This window comes from Heterocephalus glaber, unplaced genomic scaffold (assembly GCF_053883595.1).
Source record: "Heterocephalus glaber isolate CG9 unplaced genomic scaffold, H.glaber_assembly_v1.0 deba00000470, whole genome shotgun sequence".
Taxonomy (NCBI): domain Eukaryota; kingdom Metazoa; phylum Chordata; class Mammalia; order Rodentia; family Bathyergidae; genus Heterocephalus; species Heterocephalus glaber.
The window spans coordinates 16,231,480-16,255,462 of record NW_028258145.1 but is presented as its reverse complement, the minus strand read 5'-3'; the positions used below and the strand labels follow the sequence as shown (position 1 = coordinate 16,255,462).

The following is a 23,983-nucleotide window of genomic DNA, read 5'->3' as shown; positions in this document are numbered from 1 at the left end:
TGTAAAGTGTCCTCACCTTTGAGTCACTAGGTGACAGGATTTGGAGTGTTCTGGGGTCTAATTTACTTTTGTTGTTGCAATCCAGTCCTTGCTAATTCAAATTCCTGCCAGAGCATGCAGACCTGGCTTGAGACAGAAGCATGAAGTTCATAGCTCCCCATGTCCGGGGGCTTAGAGATTTTCACTAAAGATCCCATGTAAGAGTCCATGTAAGCTCTATGTGCTCTATTCTGTTGGGACATTTCATGACAAATGACTTTCTCAAGTAGAGTTCGCCCTCCAGGGCACAGTTATAATGGGCTCTGGATTCTGTGGAATTCTAAGTATGCTAGGGTAATTCTACTCCTCCTCTTCTCTAGGAAATTTAAGAGAACACAAGTATAAGAGTAAGGAAGACATTATGATGGGGATGACCTTGAATTGGCTGTAGTTTATAAATAAGCACTGACCTTCCACACGCTTGAGTACTTTAAAACTATTAACAAGTTACTAGGGAATCACTTCACAGCTAGCTGATTGGGACAGAGCAGTGTTTTGAGTCTCCAGCCAGAGGCTGAAAACTGCCTGGACTCTGGGAAAGCCCAGGTCCTAGCTTGGAGCAGTAAACCTTGTGGCATCCTCAACTGAATCAGCACCTGGCTCTCTTCTTCTTGATGCCACACTGGGACCATGAGGTCTAGCCTTGGCTGGTTCTTTTTTTTTTTTTTTTTCCTTTTTGGTACTAGGGATCAAACTCAGGACCTTGCGCTTTCAAGGCAGGTGGTGGAACCACTGAACTAAATCCCTGGCCCTGAGGTCTAGCCTTGGACTGGCCCTTGAGCTTGACCTCTAGTACTAGTCACAGGATCTTGCTTGATTGTGCTGCTACATCCCTGTCCTTTGGCTGCAGGGACCTGCTATAGGTGCATTAGAGGCCACCAGAGTGATGGGAGAATTCCAGAAACTACATTGTGCAGAGACCTGTTGAAGGAACCAGGAACTTTTAATTTGAAGAAGGGAAATGAAGGGCAGTGGTGTTCAGATTCTTAAAACACTAATCTGCTCTTGTTCTTGTTTCATTGGGCAAAAATCCAGAGGGCCAAATTAGAGTGCAGGAGTATGTTTTTGGGGATATCAATTTAATCTTAACAAGGAAGAAGTTTGTAACAATTAGGACCGGCTACCCATCAACTAACTACTCTTAAAGGCAGGGACATCTTCACTATGGGAATTAGAAAATTAATGGTGAAGGATGAACATGGAGCTTCTACATTTGAAGCTTCTGAGGATATTTTCCTCCAGGTTTTAGAATTCTGTTATTCTAAAAGCCCCTGTTTTCTTAAACTTTTGAGATCCCTGTTTAGACTTCGAGTTCCAACCTGAGTTTACCCATCCACTTCTGCCCAGGGAGCTCAGGGCTTCTCTGCACATCACTGAGCTGGTTTTCATTATGACTCTGCTTCAGTGGCTGGGATTTCTCCTCCCTGCATTGCAGGAACATGGAGGACTCCAGATGTCATTCACTCTGGGAGTGTCACTCACTCTGGGAGCCAGGCTACATGTTTAAATTCATTCATCTATGCCGCAGCCTATGTCCTTTTCTGTAAATGATTATTTCACATGGGAGACACAGGGCTGTCTAATGGAAGTACTGTGAGGCTGCAGCATGGGATAGGAAACCTCATCTTCCCACATCTTTTTCCTTCTTTAGTTCTACCCTCTCTCAGAGCTGGAAGAGCACATCAGATGACATCAGCAACCTTGTAATTCTTACTGCTGCAAAACACAGAACTATGATGCAGAGTATGTAGACCAAGCTCATTTTGGTATAATACTATCTATCGTGTTTCTTGTCCCATCATAGTGACGATACTTATAATTTTTATTCCTTTGGGAAGGGAACATTACTTTCTAACAATGAGAAGGATGTGACACACAAAACACATTCACAATGAGTGTCAATGACACGGGCGAGAGGCCCATGAAGAGTTTTGGCCCACTGTCTCATCCCGGAAGACTTCCAGGCTCCTCTGCTGTCTTCTCCAATGTGTTTTAAGAACAGCCCATGCTCCCCTCTCATAGCACTCAGCACCCTGAGAGGTGACCACAGGCTCACAGATTGTTTGGTTGGCACCCTGTGGGATTCCCAGGGCCTGGTTCAGGAGAATTTACACTTGCTGAGTTGAACTGATCCCCAGAGGGCTGTAGTGTTTCTCACACCAGGGTTACATAAAAATATTATTAAAGGACCAATTATAACTTAAAGGGAACTTTGGAAGCTCAACTCCCTCACTTTGAAAAGTGTGAACCTGAAGTTTAGAAAGACCAGGAGCAGCCCACTGAGCTAGCTGGTACCAGAACCCAGTACAACGTTCTTGCCACTGTGCTTCCTGCTATGGTTTGGACATGGCTCGAGTATATCCTCCTAAAATTCATTCATGAAATTTAATCCCCACTGTGAGATATTAAAGGATGGGGACAACCTGGCTATTGTGGTTAGAGTTGGGGACTTTGGAAAGTGATTAAGATTAGATGAGGTCATCAGCATGGAGCCCCCACAATTTAATCCTGGTGGCTTTAGGAGAAGAGGGAGAGAACAGAGGAAATACACATAGACATGTGTGGTGTGTTTCTTGTCTGTCACCCTGTGATGTCCTGTGTCACCTTGGGACACTGCCAGATGCGGACCTGAAATGCGAGCCAAGACAAATCTCTTTTCTTTATTTGTTCATCTAGAGTATTAGTAAGTGGCCTATGACACCCACCCCTGACTACACATTGTCTCCCTACCTTTCCAGCCTGGTGAACTTTGTGTGCCACACCTGCTTCAAGAGGCAGGAGAAGCTCCATCGCTGCGGGCAGTGCAAGTTCGCCCACTACTGTGACCGCACCTGCCAGAAGGACGCCTGGCTGAACCACAAGAATGAGTGTTCTGCCATCAAGAGATATGGGAAGGTGCCCAATGAGAACATCAGGTCAGGGCTGGGATCCTCGAGTGTCAGGTGGGGTGTGGCGGCAGTGTCAGCATTCCCAGGCCTGAGGAAGCCAGGCCGAGTAAAACTGGGAAAGAGCCTCAAAGAGACCGGACATGGTTGCTCCTTCCATTCACTTCCTCCAAGTCGGAGGAGACCCCAGATTGCCGTAGTGATTCCCTGTGTGGTTTCCCAAATGTTCAGTTTTTAAAAACTGACCTTTCAGTGTTAAAATTTTTATGTTAAAAAAATTAGGGTTTCTTGTTCATCTTGGAAAAAAGAAAAGGAATGCTCAACAACAAAACAACAAAATGAAGATCTGACAAGACAGGCTGGAGTGCAATAGCATCTGTTCCTTCTTTTTTTTTTTTTTTTTTTTTAAGACAAGGTCTCACTATGTAGCTCAGGGTGGCCTTGAACTCACTATGTAGTCCAGGCTGGCCTTGAACTTGCTGTGATTCTCCTGCTTCAGTCTCCTGAGTGCTGGGATCACAGGTGTGTGCTCCACTCTCACGCATTTGTTCCTTTTGAAACTCTAGTTCTCCAAGAAACTGCAACCCAGCTACTTGCTGTGTCCTACACTTAGCTCTGTGTGCTCAATAGGGACATTTGAGTTGCAGCACTAGGTGCTTCCACAGTGCCCACTGCCAGAAGTCTCAGGGCCAACATGTGGATCCCAGTCCTGGAGACTCAGCCTGTAGGAATTGGTCCTGGGCCACAGGAAGGTGCTCAGGAAGCAGCAGCAGGGAGCAGAGGAAGTGGGGATGTGACTGAGAGCATTTTCACTCTGCCAGAAGAGCACAAAGTTAAGGTTCAGAACAGAATCCTATATCTTGGCAGCTTTTAGGGAACTGCGGGATGAAATAGCCCAGTGAGCCTCCCTAGTCTGCTTAATTCCATCTCTTGATAGCTTACATGTTCTTCAAGACCCAAAGTAAACGTCACCTTCAGGACCCAAAGTAAGACGTATGCTTAATCCCCTGTCTGCACAGTCCCACTTACAGTTTCTTCTGATGCTGAATTGAAGTCTGTCACCAACTAATCTCTGTTCTCTGAGTGTGGTGACCATTTCTCCAGGATTTGGAGGCTGTAGATCTGCCCTCTACCCCATCCTGAGCATTTTTCCACTGGTGCTTCCTTAAGACTCATGTGGGGACATCTTGATTCCTAGGCACCTGAGGACCTCAGTAGGGCATCTCGCCTGTGCCTTGTCAAGGAGGGGAAGTGTCTCTCTGCAGGCCAGGGTCTGTCCTGGGACACCAGCCCCTCCCAGGCACCTGGACAGTGTGTGGTCAGTGGGTGACAGAGAGACACCAAACCCTCCCCTGTCACAGGACTCACTTTGTGGGAAGGGACCACCTAATAGTTCACAAGGATGCCCTCAAGGTAAAGCCCACCCTTCTGTCACACTCAAAGTCCTGTGCTCCCCAGGGTCCCTTCCTGTTCCACTTCGCTTCCCCTCTTCTCCCAGAGCCCCTTCTCTGCTTCCTGTGTGGCCCATGCCCCTGGTTGTTCCTAAGCCTTTCCTTATGCTGTTTCTTCACTGGGATGGCTGTCTCTACTTTCTCTCTACTCAACCATTAAGAATATGAATAAGATCAACCTGAGTGTGGTGGCACACCCTGAAATCCCAACTCTGTGGGAGACTGAGGCAGGAGGATCACAAGATTGAGCTCAGCCCTGGCAACTTGGTGTCTCAGTCAGACTCTTTCAAAATAAAAAATAAAGAAAGGGTTGGCAATGTAGCTCAGTGAAAAGGCCCTGAGTTCAATCCCCAGTATCACAAGAAAAAAAAAATCAAAAGAATAATATCACACATGATGAGTGTCCACAGCTTCACTTTGTCTTCAGTACCTCTGGAGGTATGGCAGAAAATATTAGCTTAATTTTACTGGTCACTGGTTAGGTTCAGAGAGGTCAAGTGACTTGCTCAGTGCCACTCAGTAAGAAGTGGAAAGAGTCAAAATGCAGGTCATTAGACACCTTATCCAGAGCTCACCTAGAAAGATACACTGTCAGGTGAGACTCAGGTTGCTGTTCTTCTTGGTGTCCCCAGACCCTGTGTCACCTGGCTCCTGCCTTACTCTCCAACCCCTTTTGCTCTCTGCTCCAGTCACCAGGGCCTTCTTGGTGTTTTCCTTGTTCTTTTTTTTTTTGTACGGGGGATCAAACTTGGGACCTTGTGCTTTCGAGGCAGGTGCCAGAACCACTGAGGTAAATCCCCGGCCCCCCTTCTTGCTGTTTTTCTGTGATACCAAAGTCATTCCTTCCTCAGGCTGTCTGTAATTGCTGCTCTTTCCCCAGCCTCATGGAGCTGGCTCCTTCTGTCCATTCCAGCTCCAGTTCAAATGTCCCTGCTCCATGACTCCTGTCAATGACCTTGGCTTCCCCTCCCTCAGCTGCTATCGCCTCATCCTATTTTGTTTTCTGCATAGTATGTAACACTACTTAAAATGATCTCATTTACCTATCTCTCCCTATATAAGAAGCATCATGATTGAAGATCCATCTGTCTAGTTCAAGGGCCTGATGCTGTGCCTGGAATGCATTAGGTACCCAGTGTTTGCTGAATGAATGACTGGATGGATGGGTAACGCTTCCCCCTCCCTAGGCTGGCAGCACGAATCATGTGGCGGGTGGAGAGAGAGGGCACCGGGCTCACAGAAGGCTGTCTGGTGTCCGTGGATGACCTGCAGAACCATGTGGAGCACTTTGGGGAAGAAGAGCAGAAGGAGCTACGAGTGGACGTGGACATGTTCTTGCAGTACTGGCCACCCCAGAGCCAACAGTTCAGCATGCAGTACATCTCGCACATCTTTGGAGTGGTATGGTCCACTCCCCTTCTCCGGTGCCCCTCCTCACACCCTTTCTTTTTCCTCCCTCCTTGCCTTGTCCCCCTTGGGAGGCTGGGCCTTCTCAGAGTCCAAGGGCCTCATCTGCCCCAGACAGTGCCTTTTGTTTCTATGACAATCACATCTAACCCTGGTAGCTGAGGTTGCTGAAGACTGCCCCCTACTTACCAGCCATAGCAGATCCACCTATGCCGCCTCTGTTCTGAGCCTATGGACAGGCCTCTAAATGACCCCATTAAAAAAATCCGGATATCCTGCTGTATGGTTCCTCATAAAGAACAGAGGCTAGTGACACTTGGGATTGTCAGACTAAGAGGTTTCCAGAAGCCCAGGCCAGAGTGAGGAGGGGGAGGCCAAGCTTAACATAAAGGGCTCTCGTCTTGAATTCTTTCTGACTTTGCTATGAAGTCATTCCCGCCTTAACTGAAATTGGCACCCACACACCAATGGTGCATTTGGATGGTAATTTGTGTTCCTGTTTATCTACACTTCCTAAATTTTCTCCTGTCCACAGTGAAAACAAAGACCTGATTCTCATCCCATCCAGCCCACCAGGCACTTTGGAAACTAGACTTTTCTTTTCTTTTTTTTTTTTTTAGACTTTTCTTTTTCCCAAGTCTGCCCCACAGGACTGATGGGGAGCTTGGGGCCATGGGCTGTGTGGGCTTATGACAAGGAGTCAGAGCTTCGTGGTGGGAACAACAAAGACAGATGAGGCTGCTGCAGTCCAGGAGGTGGGGGTGGAGCCTGGTGGTTCAGGAGAATCAGGTTTTAGGCTTGAGGATTAGATGTCTTCCAGCTGGAGGACCACGCCCCTTATGTGGTGATGGTGATCAGGACAAGAAGGAAGGTTTCTCTAATAGCAAGAACAATGCAATGGCATTCAACATCTCTTGAGTTCTACATACCCCCCGAGGGAGAGAGAGAGAGAGAGAGAGAGCACTTAAGGAACTGGCTCTTGTAATTGTGTAATCATGGAGCCTAGACACCTGGGAAAGAGCTGCACAATTCCTTTCTGTTCAGAGAGGTTGGGCTTTATTCTCTTAAGGCCTTCAACTGATTGGATGAGGCCCACTCAAATTGTGAAGGGCACTTGGGTTTACTCAAAGTCTGTCAGTATAAACATTGATCTCATCCAGAAAATAACTTCATAGAAATATACATAATAAGGTTTAACCAAATAAAATATCTGGGCACCATGACCCCACCATGTTGATACATAAATGTAACCATCACAGCTTATATCACATCATGTAATCTTTACCACAGAAGGTAAAGTTCATGTTTTTAGCTTTCCTATGGAAGAATACATGGTCAGCTGGTGCCCTCAGAAGGTCTAGAGGTGGTCTGCCTGCTGCCAAAGCTTCTACTCTTACCATGCTCTATGGCCTTGGGGTGAGTTGGTGTGAGTGACCAAGCCTGGGGATCCCTGAGGGAGTCTGGAGACTAGAGCTATAGACCGCACAGTTACACATAAAGCTTAGAGCTGAAAAGATCCTTAGAGTTCATCTACTCCACCCTATTTAACCTACAGATGACAAAACAGGAGCTCGGGAAGAAAGAAATTTGCTTAAGGTAACACAGCATGTTAATGGCACTCACAAGCATACCATCATGCATTGCTAAATGTCTGGTGAAAATGAGTGGAGAAAGTGATCCTCCTTCATATCCATAATAAGTTGCCATGGGAGTGCATAAATGTATGTTACATTTATGATATGTATTGTATTTATATTGTGTACATGTATTCATGTATGTGCTTATGTATGAGGTAGAAATTTTGTGCAATTATAAATGTATTATAGGTTTTGTTTATTCTTCTGCACAGTTTATAGTCCAAGAGCAAGTAGTGGAATCTGATTCTATAAAGAACAACTTACTTTTAAGGAAAAGAAAATTAATTGAATGTCACATTTGTAATATCACCTTAATTTGCCTTGGATTTCAGAGATAAGTATTAAATATGACATTCATCTGATTTCAAAATTGTGAACAGGAAGTCTAAAACTGTACACCTAACACAAAACAATCCAAAAAAGAAGTAAATTTTATTTTGTGTGCAACTGTAGGAATTGTGAGTGGGTAGGCAAAGGAAGGAGGGGAGCGACAAGCAGATGAGTCTCTCTCTCTCTCTCTCTCACACACACACACACACACACACACACACACACACACACACACACACAGCAATGTAGGGAGAGGAGCAAAACACCAAGACAGATATTGAGGAAGACTCATGTGACTGAATCACAGCAAAAGGGACCTACATTTCCAACTTGGCCTTCTGGGAATGGAGTCACTAAGAACTTTCCAGCTAGTAATGCATTTTTGCAAACATGGGAATCCCTTGGGGCACTCACTCATCTTGTGGGTGTCATTTGGAGTCACACAGAGAACAGATTATTTGTTTCTAGACTCTCTATGCAGAGCCTATTTTTTAAAATACTCCTTTCAGCCCTAGGAATGATAATGAAATAATTGATTTTTCTGTCCTGTGTCTCTGTCAGTCAACTGACCCTCATCTTTTCCTCTTGGTAGATCAACTGCAATGGCTTCACACTCAGTGACCAGAGAGGCCTGCAGGCGGTGGGAGTGGGCATCTTTCCCAACCTGGGCCTGGTGAACCATGACTGTTGGCCTAACTGCACAGTCATATTCAACAATGGCAAGTGAGTGTGTCTTTAATTGGTGAGTGTGTGAAATGGGGATGGGGAGACTTTATGATATTTTTTCTACCATGGATTTCCAATGTGGAGTGAATTGGGATCTCAATATAGAATAAATATAGAAAGGTATCAAGGTGGATATCAAAGGATTCCACATGGGTCCTTTCTGAGTCTTCACATGTACCTTGAGAGTGTCTAGACATGCTAAGTAAATCTTTAACTTCTACTTTAAGCTTGAACCCCACAGGTAGTACTGGAAGGGATAGGAAAACAGCTGTAATTAGTACAGATCTATCTAAAGTTCATAGCAGAACACTGACTAAGAAATGGCTTGGCAGAATCTAAGGTACCATCAGGAATTAGAAGGCACATTAAAAAGAGTTATCCAAAGAGAATTTAATGAAGGAGCAGTTTACAGTTTAGTGTGGGCAGGAGTTAAAATTCTAATGAGGTGTCCAGTGTCCAGAGCACAGGAAGCTATTACCACCCCCAGCCTTGGCAGGACAAGTAGAGGAACACTTTCTCTACAGCCAATGAAAGCCTGAGCTATAGAGAGGAGCCCACTCTGCTGTGACTTACAACTGTGCCTGTAGGCAAACCAACCACTGGTCAAATCATGCTCCAAATGCCCTAACATCTCTCTCCTACAACCTTTTGGTTTCCTCCCCTTGGGCCAATCCCCAACCAGAGGCCAGAGAACAAAGGAATCTGGGTGATACATCCTTCAGAATTGAGCCTTGTGCCCCCAGAAAAGGACAGATCAGGAACATAAGGGTAAAAAATGGATCTCAGTGGTGAAGCACACATGGAGAAGAATCAGCAGATGAGCTGAGTTGTCCCTGGAACAGGTTGGGTACATGGGGGGAGGGAGATGAGGCCTGAACAGTATTAATTGCTTTCGCTCTTAAAGATGAGCTCTCTTGACAGATGCAAGCCGACACCGAGCTATCAACAATGGGCAGAGTTCTCCCTAAAAACTTCCTGGAAGCTGAAGACAACGGCTTCTGATTCTCAGCTGAGAACTTGACCTGAGCCTCAACATAGCAAGGACTCTGCTTTCCCTTTTCATTCCTATTTCTGACATGGGGTTCTTAACCAATGGGAAAAGATGCTCAGGATGGGAAAGTTTATTTTATACCCAGATGATCACATTTTCCCAGCATCTGTGTTTCTTTTCCTAAGCCTCTTGGGGTCATTGGCCTGGACCTCATGGAATCCTCCCTAGAGAGCTTCTTGACCAGGCTTGGTAGAGAGCATCATTATTTTGCTGTACATGAGGCCTGATTTTCCAGATGGTTCTCCCTCAATGGTGGTCACTATGTGTAACAATTGAGGGACCTGGCTGGGAACACTGTCTTCAATCATTCTGGTGTCTGTGCTGGCTTCCTTGCATCTATTAATTTTGAGCAGCCATGTCTTACCTGGGCTTGTTGGCTTTTGTGCAAGAGAAGATGTCTTTGCAGTCACTGCCTAGCTGTCATAGTGGAAAGAGCCCTGGACATGGTGTTGGGGCCCAATTCTAATGCTCACCATTTTACATACTACCCATGTGGTCTAACCAGTCTCAATATGCAATTCAAATTCTTACAAAGTCAGTCATTGAAACAGGCAGTATTTCCATCCAGGGTGCCTGTTAGTGGGACAATAGTAACAACCTCCCATATGTTTCTTAGCATTGTTCTTTTTTAAATGCATTGTCTTGTGACAGTCTCATTACCAGGTAACAGGTGAGACAGAGGACCAGGAAATAGAAGCTACTTGTTCATGGCTGACGACTTTTGAACCCAGAGCTTCTCATGCCAATGGACTTTCCACTATACTAGGCTGTGTCCTGTTATGTGAGCCCAGCTTGAAGGTGTTGGGATAAAGGCTGCGTGATGGCCAGAGTTGTGGTTGTGTAACCCAGAATGCTGTGCAATCTTGCTAGCTGTACTTGATCAGCCAGTGGTACTGATTTCCATTTGGGTGTCTGTTTTGTCTTTCAGTCATGAGGCAGTGAAATCCATGTTTCACACCCAGATGAGGTGGGTCAGGCCTTTCAAGCATCCCTGCTCCTCTGACCCATCTCTTTCACTTTTCCTGGTTTACTGGGACTGCCCCTTCCCAAGTCCCCTTGGCTGTTGTCTTTCTGTAATGTCCTTCTACACTCCAGTGTCTCATCTTCATTGAATGGCTTAGTTTTTAATGTATTCAAATTAACCATTTTCTCCTTACCTACCCACCACCTGCCTTGTCTTTGCTTTAGTTTGCTTGCTTTCTTCCCTCTCTTTCACTCCTCACTTCTCACATTCTGCCTACATCAAAGCATGAACCCTTCTAATTCACCTCCTCTTAACCAAAATCTACATTGTACCTCCAAACCCTGGTTACTGCAAAATTAGTGTTTGTTTATAACTCCAACTTCTCACCCAGACTGGGTTCTGGAAATAGTACCCATAACTGTAATATTTTGATAAATATTTATTCATAGTATTCTGTTCACTATTTATAGCCAATTATAAATTCACGGTTTAGGTTACATTTTACTTTTGGCTTTTTTTGCTTCATGACAATCAAATGGCCCCAGATGGGGCCATGCTCAGGCTGGCTTGGAAACCTTTAATCTGGTCTTTGGATTAAGAACAAAATTCTGTGTGGGACTTGGCCTTTGGGAATGAGGGGTGGGAGTAGTTGGTGCATCTGCGTCTGCTGGTGCACACGGCACTTGACTTTCCACAATTCACATCATCTGCTGGGCTTGAGGCCCACACCTGTAGCATGAAGTCAAGAGAAGAGTGTCTACAGGGACCTTTCTAGTTCTCTGTGACTTTTGCTCTGTTTCTGACCTGCACAAGAAATATTTGAATAATTTGTCCACTGTGGCTCAATTAGTTGAACTATATAATTGTGGAGTGTTGGAGATGGAGGAGGCCTGGGTCCAGGGTAGGAAAGTGACTTATCCAAGGAAGCTGGATGGAGGAAGAGCCAGTGCTAAAACTCTCATCTTTTTAGTCCTTCTGCAGCTGTTATTTTAGCCACCATTCATCCTCCAAACCCCAATTCCAAATATACTTGGTCCCTAACTTATGATATTTTGACTTACAATTGTTTTACTTTATGATACTACAAAAGTTTACCCATACTGCTATTCTATTTTCACCTTCAATGGAGTATTTAATAAATTACATGAGATATTTGGCACTTTATTATAAACCAGGCTTTGTGCTACATGTCTTTGCCTAACTGTAAGCTAATGTAAGTGTTCTGTGACATTTAAGACAGATGAGGCTAAACTATGATGTTTGGTAGATTAGGTGTGTTAAGTGCATTTTGATTTATGATATTTTCAACTTACCATAGGTAAAGTCGGCTATAACCCCATTGTAAGTTGGGTAAGATCTCGAAGGAGAGGAGCTCACAGTGTCCTACACTGACTTCCTCAATGTAAAATGAAGTAGACATATGTGCATTTTTCATATTTCAGTGGTATGAAATTAATTTGGGTTTGAAAACTCTCTAAATAATCTGAGATAGGGGCAGGGATTTAGCTCAGTGGTGCTGTGCCTTTCTGGCAAGCTCAAGGTCCTGAGTTCGATCCCCAGTACTGAAAAAAAAATCTGAAATACCTGGAAATCTTGCAAGAATTAGATCAACCATAATGGGAAACAAAATTACTGCAATTCCAACCCAATGAGTCAATGAGTCACAGTTGAATTATGATATGGCACCCCTTAAAAGGGATTAGTGAGGGCAGAATTGCTTACTTATCCTACCAGTGCCAAATACCAGGCATCTACCCCCACACTGGCCCAAGAGTGGCGCATACAGAGCTATTTAATGTATCAGTGGGGCTCTAAGGAGTAAGGGCTTTGAAGGTCCTCATTTCCTAAGCATCCATCATAGACCAGGAAGCAGCCTGAAAACACATGTGGTCAGTTCTAATCTTGGCTCTGTCATCAAAGTGAGGTACCTTGAGGGAAGTTACCTGTCCCTGAATCAAAGACCACATTTGTGAAATAAGGATCCTCAGAAGCTCAGACATATTAGGATTTTCCACAGAGCTGTGGGTCTGGAATCTTCCATATGCCTTTCATCACATTAGTAAGAGCTGCTGCCAAAAATTGGGCTAGGGAAGAAAGGAAAGAATGAATAAGAGGTGAGTAGACATTTAGGTTTTCCGAGGCTCCATATCAGTTGTTTTTATACAAATTTTAATGTTTCATATTAAAAATATGTTTTCTTGGTCATGTCAGTATATTTAACATTGGCCAAAGGCTTTTTAATCTCAAGAAGTCATCTTAGATGCCTGAACATGCACATCATTGACACTTTGCTGTTGTTTCCTTGGTCATCATCTCAGAAGACATGGCAGGGGCTGCCTTTGACTGGGACCCTTCTAGGGTGCTCAACTCTTGTATTTCTTTTTGCACCATGACTAACTTAGCCTCTCTGGGAGGCAAAGAAATGACCACAGACATCTGTATGGACTCTGTCCCCAGCTCTGCATCCTGCCACTTGCTCTGAGTAACAGCTTTGCATTGGACATTGAGACCCCAGCACCTTGGGAGATGCAGGAGCACAGATTGTGGGCCAAGATTATAGGAAATTCAGTATATATGTTTCTAAGAGAGTAGTCTCCAAGCTAAGAGGAAATGATTTTTTTTCTGGTACCTGGGATTGAACTCAGGACCGTGCACTTTCGTGGCAGGCATGGAGCCACTGAGCTAAATCCCTGGCCTCAGCAGGAATAATTTTTAGGTCTTTTCTTGTTTGGATCTTTTGCCTTATTATTTCTCCCTTTCTGTGTTACAGATAGTCAATAGCTAAATATATGTGGATAATTGCTGGCATGGAAGCTGTGTGTGATTTTATGACCAAGCCCAGCCCTTTACTGGGACTCTCATTGAGCTGATTGCAGAGCAATTAACTGAATGGTGCTGATTTGACTGTTTTACTGAGTGGAGTGGATTGAACTCAAAAACTGTGCTATAGGTCACATTTCCCCTGTTTGGAGGGAATGGAAATTTTCTCAGAGCACTAGTGGAACTTGCTGTCTTTGACTCAATTCCTCAAAGTGTGGAAAGCACCAATCCCATGCTGGTAGGCCTCGATTCCACTGACTCTGGTCCTTTCACCCTGCTGCAGGATTGAGCTCCGGGCCCTGGGTAAGATCTCAGAAGGAGAGGAGCTCACAGTGTCCTACATTGACTTCCTCAATGTCAGTGAAGAACGCAAGAGGCAGCTGAAGAAGCAGTACTACTTTGACTGCACATGTGAGCACTGCCAGAAAAGGCTGAAGGATGACCTCTTCCTGGGGGTGAAAGAGGACCCCAAGGTACACACAGCCCTGCTGCTGGGTGTTTGTGGTCATCTTCTCCAGGAGCCAAGCAAGGGGGGACTTCATAGCTTGTCAGTGGGCCCAAATCATTAGAGAGGCAGCGTGGGATGGTACAGAGAATAGGCAGGTAGGTCTCAGCTAGCATAATCTTACACTGAACTGAATGTCAAAGATGGCATCTACTCAAAGACGGAATGGTTACTTCATCATAGGGTCTCTAATTCAGTGTCCCTCTCTTTCCCAGCCCTCTCAAGAAGTGGTGAAGGAGATGATACAATTCTCGAAGGACACCCTGGAAAAAATAGACAAGGCTCGATCTGAGGGTTTGTATCATGAGGTAAGAATTCACTTTTCAGAGTGGATGGAGAAGATGTAGAAAGGCTCTCTAGTAGAGGATGGAAGTAGAATGAGGAAGGGGAGGCTTCAGAGCAGGTTGTTCTTTGGGAAGATGTCTTTTTATTGAGATTATGACACTTCTTGCCCTTAAACTTTGAACCTGTTAAAGGCATGCTCTCAGTCACTGGTCAATCCTTTGAAACCGGGCTTTAAGGAGAGCAAAGGTAACCTCATCAATGTGCCTACACATACTTGCATACATAGCTTTCATTCCTCCCTGCTAATCACTCACTTTGAAAACTTCTCACTCTGCTGGGTCATCCAAACATCTTATCATTACTATTTTCATCTTAGTCAGATGGGATCATTTTGGTACTCAAATCTCAAATCCTGCTTTCCCATCTCTGTCAACAGTTTCTCCAATCCTGAAAGACGGAGTGCTCAGTGCCGTCAGGATGCTTCCATGTGTGAATGATGCTGTGCTCAGGTGCAGCGGTGAATGGCAGCATCTATGTCTCTTTCTAGGTTGTAAAGCTCTGCCGGGAGTGCCTGGAGAAGCAGGAGCCGGTGTTTGCCGACACCAACCTGTACACGCTTCGGATGCTGAGTGTGGTTTCTGAGGTCCTCTCCTACCTCCAGGCCTTTGAGGAGGCCGCACACTATGCCAGAAGGATGGTGGATGGCTACATGTAGGTGATGATCACAGAACTCAGATTGTTTCTGAAAGCATGTCTATTCCAGGGATGGTAAACATACTTTGTTACCCTTCCTTCGGTATCCACAGCAGAGATAGTTCTTTTTTCAACTGTGCCTTTTTATCAGGGTGCTCTGGGTAGTTATAACTAAATGACTAGAGTTGGCACTTGAGATGAAGCCTATGCTTCATCACCTCTGGTTTTTTCTAGATCCTCCTTTATCACTTGGGTGGCATTTACTGCTTTTGACAATCTTAAGGCTAAATGCAGCTTGATTCTAGGTGTTTGGTAAGTTTTTTTTTCCTAACAAACAACAAAAGCATTTGTATAGCTTTCTTTCTATAGTTTGTTTACTTATTGAGAGAGAGTGAGGGAGGGAGGAGAAGAGATAGATCAGTCATCCTTGTTTATAAATTATAAATGCAATTTCCTTGCCTTCCCTCTGCCAGTATCCTCCTGTATACTCATTATATCCATGTTGGCAGGTGAATTTGTATTTTTGGCAAAATGAGTAAGTCGACAAAGAAGCTGGATTTCTTTAAAAGAATGTTACCTTGTGCTTGCAAGGCAGGCAGTGGAACAACTGAGCTAAATCCCTCGTTCTGTTACTTATATTTTTAAAATGCAGGCAAACAGCAGAGCATGATGGAAGGGTCCCCTGTCTAAGCATTGAACATACAATGCTGTTCTTTTTTTTTTTTTTTTGGTACCAGGAATCAAACTCAGGGCCTTGCGCTTACGAGGCAGGCGCTGGAACCACTGAGCTAAATCCCCAGCCCTACATTGCTGTTTCAGGAAGGAATGTCAAGTTAGCTTTCCCCTGAACTTCCTATCACTTTCTTGGGAGAGGACTGAGTGCTCCTCAGGGATGCCAGCTTCCAGTGATAAAGCTCAAAGTACAATCCTGGTACCTTTCCCTATGAGGATGTGGCTCGGTGACCCAGGTCAGAGTCCCAACTCTCACAGCCTCCCTGTGGGGGATGTTTGCCAACTCTCTGTGCCTCAGGCTCCCCTTTCTCCAGCAGGCAGATGCTTCACAGACCGGAGGAAGAGCAGAGGGACTTAATCAGTGAGGGCACTTTAGAAGTAGTTAAATGATGTGCAGAAATAAGGACGGTCCTAATGACCCACTGTGCCCCTACAGGAAGCTCTATCACCCCAACAATGCCCAGCTGGGCATGGCTGTGATGCGGGCAGGGCTGACCAACTGGCACGCTGGTAACATTGAGGTGGGGCATGGGATGATCTGCAAAGCCTATGCCATTCTCCTGGTGACACACGGACCCTCCCACCCCATCACCAAGGACTTAGAGGCAAGTAGCATCACGGGGCTGTGCACTCCCTGCCTGCTCTGAGCTCTCTGAGGATGAGTCCTGGTTCAGCTGTGCTTTGCTTTAGCGAAGTCCATAGAGAGCCAGCTAGATCAGGAGGGAACTTAGACATGTCTTAGCCCATCCCTTCTGGTTTTCATGTGAGGAAACTGAAGTTCAAGCAAGGGGAATAATCTGTCCATAGTAATTTAGTGAGTTAAGGGCAAAGCAGAGACTCAAATTCTGAGTCTATTGTATCAGACACCCAGAACCTGCCCTGAGAAAACCTGAACAGCAGTGTGCATGTGTGTTTATGTGAGTGTGTGTCTGTGTGTATAGTCCTTACTAATATCAAGTAAACTTTTTCATTTTTTAGAGAATACTTTATTAGTTACTGTAATAATAATCAAACCCACATAGATAAGACATTACATATTTAATACAGTGCATTACCTCTGTACAAATGGGAAAAATTAAGTTTAACATTTCTAGAGTGATATGCCTATTAATTTCTGTACAATGCCAACTCAACATGGTAAACTGAGATAACTTTTTCCAAAGTTGACAGAACAGTTAAAATTTCCAAAAATTCTCTCTCTCTCTCTCTCTCTCTCTGTGTATATATGGACCAATAATAGCTATATGTTATCCATCAATAGCAGCAACAGTTTTTCCAGCTTCTGCAGTCATCTGAACAAAATTATAGAGACATCTAGCATACTCCATTAAGAAAAAAAGAAAGAAAGAAAAGCAAAATACCCAGAAAATAGCAAAGTTCTGTTACTGTTGTGGTTCCTGCTGCCATTTTTTTTTTTTTTGGTACTAGAGATCGAACTCTGGTCCTTGTGCTTGAGCAGCAGGCGGCAAAAACACTGAGCTAAATCCCCAGCCCCCCTGCTACCATTTTAAAAAATTAGCTTCTTAATCATCATCTGGAAAGAAAACATTCTAGAGTAACATCATTAAAAACAGCTCTCATAAAGCATGGTTACTACTACATATCATAAAGCAGGTGCAAGATATTTTACATTCACAGAGGTATGATACAGCACTGTCTTAATAGCAAGTATTCTACATAGACGAGAGTTTGGGAACAAAGGCTCTGGAATCAGATCATTAGTATTCAATTTTCACTTGTGAAGATTTCTAGCCTTGTGATTTTGCAATTGTTGAATGGATAGGTCTCAGTCTCTGCATTGGTAATAGGAGGCAGAAGGCTGTGGCAAGGTCTGGTACACTAATGTGCAAAAAGTTCTTAGAATAGTGGCTGGGAAGTTGTATGATCTTTATAGCTGCTGGTCTCCCTTGTGCTTTGAAGGGCTGGTTTATTTTGGAATGACAGGTCTGTCCTCATGTGGTGTAACCCAGGGACAGATATTGGTGTTATAACACGTATTGAAATGATTACATTAAAGACCAATGTGTTCTTAGGTATGGATGTTCTTTTCCTTCCTAGGTCCCCAGGTTCCTCATCTATAAAATATATTCAAGCAATATACTAGACTTTCAAAATTGACTTGAGGACCAAATGGGGCAGAAAGATGGAAGAAACTAACTTTACCTCTAGCAGAGGAGCTGTCGAAGGCTGTGTAGTCACCAGTCTTATTCACTATCATAGTCTCAATCCCAAACAACATCTGGGGCTTGACAAATATTCCTTGAATGGACATTTGGGAGAACAAGAGCTTTTCTGTGTCACACAGTACAATCTTCCCAGCACACTGGAAAGCACAAAGGACTCTCATCCACTTCATAAGTGAGGAGACTGAGGGCCTATATCACTTGCCTGAGGTCTCACAACCAGTAAGTTCAGGAGCCAGTGTTTAAATCTGGGCTCCCACTTGAAAATTTCTGAGAAAAAATTTCCTGTGTTGAGAACCATTGCTCCAGCTACTCTCTCAGGGCCTGACTTTCTCTTCCTAACAAACTGGACTCACTGCCAAGACACAAGCCCGCAGTGGATGACTGTGGGGAGAGAGTGTGTGTGTGTGTGTGTGTGTGTGTGTGTTCTGAGAAACAAGTTGAATATCAGTGACTGAGAGTAATTTGCTCCTACATCAGTCAGGAACCAACATGTCCTGAGGCTTCTCCTCACTGTTTATGGTGCATCTGTGTCCCTCAGGCCATGCGGGTACAGACAGAGATGGAGCTGCGCATGTTCCGCCAGAATGAATTCATGTACCACAAGATGCGCGAGGCCGCCCTCAACAATCAGCCCATGCAGGTCATGGCAGAGCCGAGCAATGAGCCAGCCCCAGCTCTGTTCCATAAGAAGCAGTGAGGACCTGGGATGGGGAGCAACATGGCACTGGGGAGAGTTTCTGGATGGGATGGGTCTCTCCAGAGACCCTTGAAGAGGAAATCAGGGTAATTCGCCACCTTGTGTCCAAGGAAAGGTACTGCCCTTGATCCCCAGTGTCATTTGGGTTCAATTCGACATATTTCAACCCAATTTAACTCTATCTCATCCTTGCAGAACTCCTCCTATAAATAGTTTATAGGCGTGCTACATCCTAGCACTCAATAAAGGAACACAAATATAACTGGAGGCAAAATGTAAACAGACAATGAAAGCACAATGTGATTCCAAATGCATTGGTGAACTGTATGGAGAGAGGGGCAGTGCAGAGGGAGGTGTGTGTCTCGCATATGTCTGGTGCATGTGTTATGTGTGCTGTGGGGTGGTCATGGAGAGGATGACATCCAAGCTGAGGGTGCTTCTAAGACCCTGGTGTCCTACTGGGTTCTCACTTGTCTGAGCAGGTGTTTCTGGGGCTGTTGGTCTCTACCATTGTCTAGAACTTTAGTATTTAGAAGACTAGTGTTGATGATGCCCAGTTTCCTCAGGCTGATGTGGAGTTCTGAGGAAGGGCTATGCTTGGCCATTTAGGATCTACTCAGTGAGCTGAAAACCCTTCAGAATGGTGCAATCCAGAAAGAGGTAGCAATCTTCCTAATCACCCCAAGGTCTCAATTTATTCCGAATTTCAAGTATAATTTTAGAAATAATTCTAGAACACACAAGAAAGTGAGTATCTCCCTTCCTTTCCCTCATCGCCAAGGCTTAAGGCTGTTTCGATGTGGGGTCTACTTAATACAATGTCTAAGACTTTTCTGGCCAGTGGCATAGGAGAATTTAAAAAATCATCCTGGGGTGAATGTTTTCAGGGTGACACAGGGTGAAGCACACATGCATGATGATCATGGCCCAGCAGATTTGGCTTTGGCTTACCTTGCCTAATTTCCTTTTCTGCTCATTACCTGGGGGTTCTGCTCTTTGCACCAGAAGGAGCGCTCTTCCTACCTGGGTTAGGAGCTCATTAGAGGTGTGACAAATTTATCCTCATTCTCTGGGAGGCATTGTGATTTCTATCTCATAAGTGAAATTCTTAGGGATTAACCAATCCCAAGCATAGCTTATTATCTTTTGAGATTCCAGATTTTTCATGAAAGATTTTGGAAATCTTAGAACACAACCCTTCCATTAAAGGTATCACTAAGATTTCTACACATCTTTGATCTAACATTGAACCTAGAACTCTACTTAATGTCTTGAAGTCAAGCAATCCCACCAAGCTCCATATTTATTTATCCCTGCCTAAAATGTTAGCTCCTCTACTCCACCTTTCATCCCTAGAATTACACATTGTCTCCCTTTGACCCCTGTCCATGGGCTGAAGACCCTGAAAATGAGTCACTTCTTTGCAGAGTACATACTTGACATTTGGCTCTTTGTTGAGATCATTTTCTTCTCTGGAGGGTTTTGTACGAATTCTGACAAGTTTTCAGGCCCACATCCTAAAGATGAGACAACACTGAGCCCCTCCCTGGGTTCCAACAAGCATATTGAAATTATCATTTGTGTCCCCTTATTTAACACCCTTCCCTTTGTCATTGTTGTCTGTTCACCCACTGGTCTTTCTCCCATATTCACATCATTTTCTCCATGCCATCATCCAAAATTTGTTGTCTTCAATGAATTGTGCTCTGTGCCTATGCTCCTCCTTCCCCCTTCCCTCTCAGACCATGGAACAGGATTCCTTCTTCTCTCACAAACCTAAACTCTATACCTGTGCCTTGGACTCCTTGCTCTCCTGTGTCTTTGAGACCTTGGTTATTATTCCTTCTCCTTTCTGGATTCTTGACCTTTGTCCACCACCAGCATGCTTTAGTGTAGTAGACAAACATGCACATGACTCTTGGACCATAATCTTCATGGCTGAGTATTCTTCTGGTGTATAGTTATTATATGCTTGCCCTCACTTTCCATTTCTTTCAGAATGCACTACAGACTGGCTTCCATTCATGCTCCTCCACTAAATGGCTCTGGCCAAGATCAACTGGGTACTTGTTAGTCCTTACATTATTTAGTCTCTCTCTGTGAATAAGACCCCCAGCCTTGATTTCTGTGACCCCATATCCTCAGGATATCCTCTGATGTGGTTTCTCAAGCTCTTCCACTTGACCAGGTTCTCCACCTGGCCTGATGGGTTGGCATTTCTTGGGTGGGTTCTGACCTTGATTCATTCTCTCCTCACTCTGCAGTACTCCCTGCATGGGCTTAGGCAGGCCCTTTCTGTAATGCCCACCTTGAGGTTGATGACTCTCACATCTGCACTCCCTGACCTTGCACTTGAACTCCACCTCTGCACAGCCTCTTGGATATTCTGCAAACACATCAAACTCTGTATGTCCACGATGAGACTCTTTTGCTTTCCCCTCTTTCTCAACATGTATTACCTTGAGAACACCACTCAGAAAGATCACGTCCTCCATCGGCAGGCTCCTAAAGGCTAGGGCTGTGTAACTTCATTCATCTTTCTAGCCCCAGAACCTAACACAAGTCCTGGGAAAGGATAGGTACTCAGTAAATGTGTGTTGAATAAATGAATGAATGACCAGTTGAGTGAATTTGCTTTTCTCAGAGCAAAAGAGACATGAAACTGCCTTTGAGTTTTTATGTTAAAGCAGTCAACAATGCCCATTAAACTCTCTGTGTTTCCAAACAAACAGATGTGGCTTCTCCCTTTTTTCTAATCATTTTAGAGCTGCGTTGTCTCCTAGAACTTTCTGTGATGATGGACATGAATTATATGTGTGCTGTCCAATACAGTCATCACTAACATCATGTGATTACTGAGCTTTTTAGTATGGCTGAGGAATTGAAATTTAATTTTGTCTAATTTCAGTTATTTTATGTTTAAATATGCAATATGGCCAATGACTACTGTATTACATTGTGCAGTTTTAGAGAAATGCTTTTGTGTAGTTTTTAAGAGCATGGACACCGAAGAAGCCTTTGAAGTTTGCCTTTATCCCAGTTCTCTTATATTAATTGTGTGATTTTGAACTGATTACTTCACCCATTTATTGGTCAGCTTTCCATCATTGAGACAAAATATCTGACATGAGTTAACTTAAAATAAGAACCATTTACTTTGCGTCATGGTTTCAGAAGTTTCAGTCCATGGTCAGCTGCCTCCAAGGCAGGAATAGCACTGTGGAAGGGCATGGCAGAGGAAAGTTGCTTAACTCATGACATTCAGGGAGCAGAGTGAAGAGCAAGAGCCAAAGAGTAAGGGGCCTGAGACCGGATACATCCTTGAAAGGCTGCTTCTACTGACCTATTACTCCAACTGGGCTCCACTTCTTAATAGCCCATTTAACAAGGAACTCATAAATGAACAAATCCATTGATAAGGTCAGTACCCTCATGATTCATTGCCCTTGATACATGAGTCTTTGGGCCACATTTAAACTGTGACATCCCATGAATTAGTGTCCTCATTAGTCTCCCTCTGCATTGGGTTGCTGTGAGGATTAATTTTCCTAAATGTCAATATATCCCTGAGAACAGTGCCTGTCTGTTTTGAGTTCTCAGTTGACAGTGTGCTCTAATTACACTACTTCCCACAGTGTTTCTGCTGGGATGTCCCTTTTCCTAATTAGAAAGTGAAGATGAGGTTTAGAAGCAGACATAGGTGTGCTGAAGTCAGCTATGAGAGCTGATTGTGCACCTCTTTTCCCAACTCTGTGTTCCTCTCACTTATGACTTCAAATTGGCCACAGTGGTAACTGGCTAATAGGCTTAATCTTAGAGTATCTCAAATCAATCTAGTATAAAAGGGATTTTACTACATGAGAGTAATAGAATGGTTAGGTAGAAAGGATGTTGGAGTTTTTATTTAAACTGGAGTGAAATCTGAATTGTGAAACTTCTAGCCCTCAGCCCACACAAAACATGGTATAAGACTTCTGCTCACCACTTCTCAGCCTAAACCAAGTGCCCACCACACCACCAATGTATCCAAAAATACACTTGTTAAAGGCTAGTACTTGGGCCAATCTCTCAGAGTTTACTTTTCTTTGAAATACACAGGGAAATAAATATAGACATTCCTTGTTTAATGACCAAGTTTTGTTCTTGCAACTAGGTCATTAAATGGTTATTAAATGTGTTGGTCAATAAATGAGGAATTGTATGGAGTATGTACAAGAAAATATTCAGAACAAAATAAGAGTCAAAGGAAACTCCAACTTGATGACTTTAGTTTTATTTGCATAACTCTTACATGCAGTACTGATGTATAATAGAACACAGAACTATAGCACTAAATTGTACAGTGCAATCAGCAAAAATTACAGTACTATATGAACAAGGTGTACTGTACAAACAAGAGATTAAGGCTCTATAAACAAGGTGTACAGAAGTGTACGAAAAAGAGGTCAGAAGTCTAAGTGGCATGTCATTAAATACAAACAGTGTCTAAACTTTCTGGAAGATAAGTTAGGTAGAACTCTTGAAGACATTGGCATAGGAAAAGACTTTATGAACAAAACCTCAGTAGCATGGGAACTAGCACAAAGACTCAACAACTGGGATCTCATCTTATTAAAAAGCTTCTGCACTGCAAGAGAATCCTCCAACAGAGCTAAGAGACAACCTACAATGTGGGAAAAAATTTTTAGCAGCTGTACCTCAGACAAAGGTCTACTATCTAGAATATATAAAGCATTGAAAAAATCAGAGCATTCAACTTTAAAGATCCAATTCAAAAATGGACATCTGAAATGAACAGACATTTCTCAGACAAAGAAGTAAAACCAGCAAATAAACATGTGGAAAAATGTTCAACATCACTGGTCATTTGAGAGGTGCAGATGAAAACAACACTTAGATTCCACTTCACCCCAGAAAGAATGGCTTCTATCAAAAAATCAACCAATAACGAATGCTGGTGGGGGTGTGGGGAGAAAGGAACCCTTCTCCATTGTTGGTGGGAGTGCACTGGTGCAACCACTGTGGAACTCAGTATGGAGATATCTCAAAGAACTAGGACTAGAGGTCCCATTTGACCTAGCTATTCCCCTACTGGGTATCTTCCCAAAAGAATTAAAAGAATCATACCACAGTGATATATGTGCAACCATGTTTATAGCGGCACAGTTTGTAATAGCTAAAGCTTGGAAACAACCCAAGTGCCCATCGACTGGAAACTGGATAAAGAAGATGTGGGTTTTTTTTTATAAAACAGAGTACTACTCAGCCATAAAGAATGAGAAACTAGAGACATTTATAGCTAAATGGATGCATATTGAGGCCATACTCTTAAGTGAAATAAATAGGACGCACATGTGTAAATACTGACTAGTTTCTCTGGTGTGAGAAACTGAAAGAGTAAATAAGGATTAAAATGATTAAAATGAATAATTAATAATTTGAAATAGGAAGAAAAGGTCCAAAGGGGTAGGGGAAGTTGGAGGGGAAGGGGAAAGGTAAGAAGTGACAGGAAAAATTATGAGAAAAGGAAAAAATGGAAACAAAGTGTTTGTAAATAGGGAGGGGTGGAGGGGGT

General features: G+C 43.7%; 1 protein-coding gene across 2 annotated transcripts in view; it reads left to right on the top strand.

Moving 5' to 3' along the window:
- Positions 1 to 21,137, top strand: part of LOC101718535 (histone-lysine N-methyltransferase SMYD1) — a 32,944-nt gene extending 11,807 nt beyond the window's left edge. The window contains exons 3-11 of one of the 2 annotated variants that reach the window (XM_004844563.3): positions 2,778 to 2,954; positions 5,563 to 5,776; positions 8,342 to 8,472; positions 10,455 to 10,493; positions 13,594 to 13,783; positions 14,031 to 14,123; positions 14,648 to 14,811; positions 15,962 to 16,130; positions 18,250 to 21,137. In XM_004844563.3, the coding sequence (XP_004844620.1) occupies positions 2,778 to 2,954; positions 5,563 to 5,776; positions 8,342 to 8,472; positions 10,455 to 10,493; positions 13,594 to 13,783; positions 14,031 to 14,123; positions 14,648 to 14,811; positions 15,962 to 16,130; positions 18,250 to 18,408 (1,336 nt within the window). In that variant the 3' untranslated portion in view covers positions 18,409 to 21,137. The remainder of the gene's footprint in view (positions 1 to 2,777; positions 2,955 to 5,562; positions 5,777 to 8,341; positions 8,473 to 10,454; positions 10,494 to 13,593; positions 13,784 to 14,030; positions 14,124 to 14,647; positions 14,812 to 15,961; positions 16,131 to 18,249) is intronic. The other variant, XM_004844564.3, reaches the window with a different exon arrangement.
- The last annotated feature ends 2,846 nt before the right edge of the window (positions 21,138 to 23,983 follow it).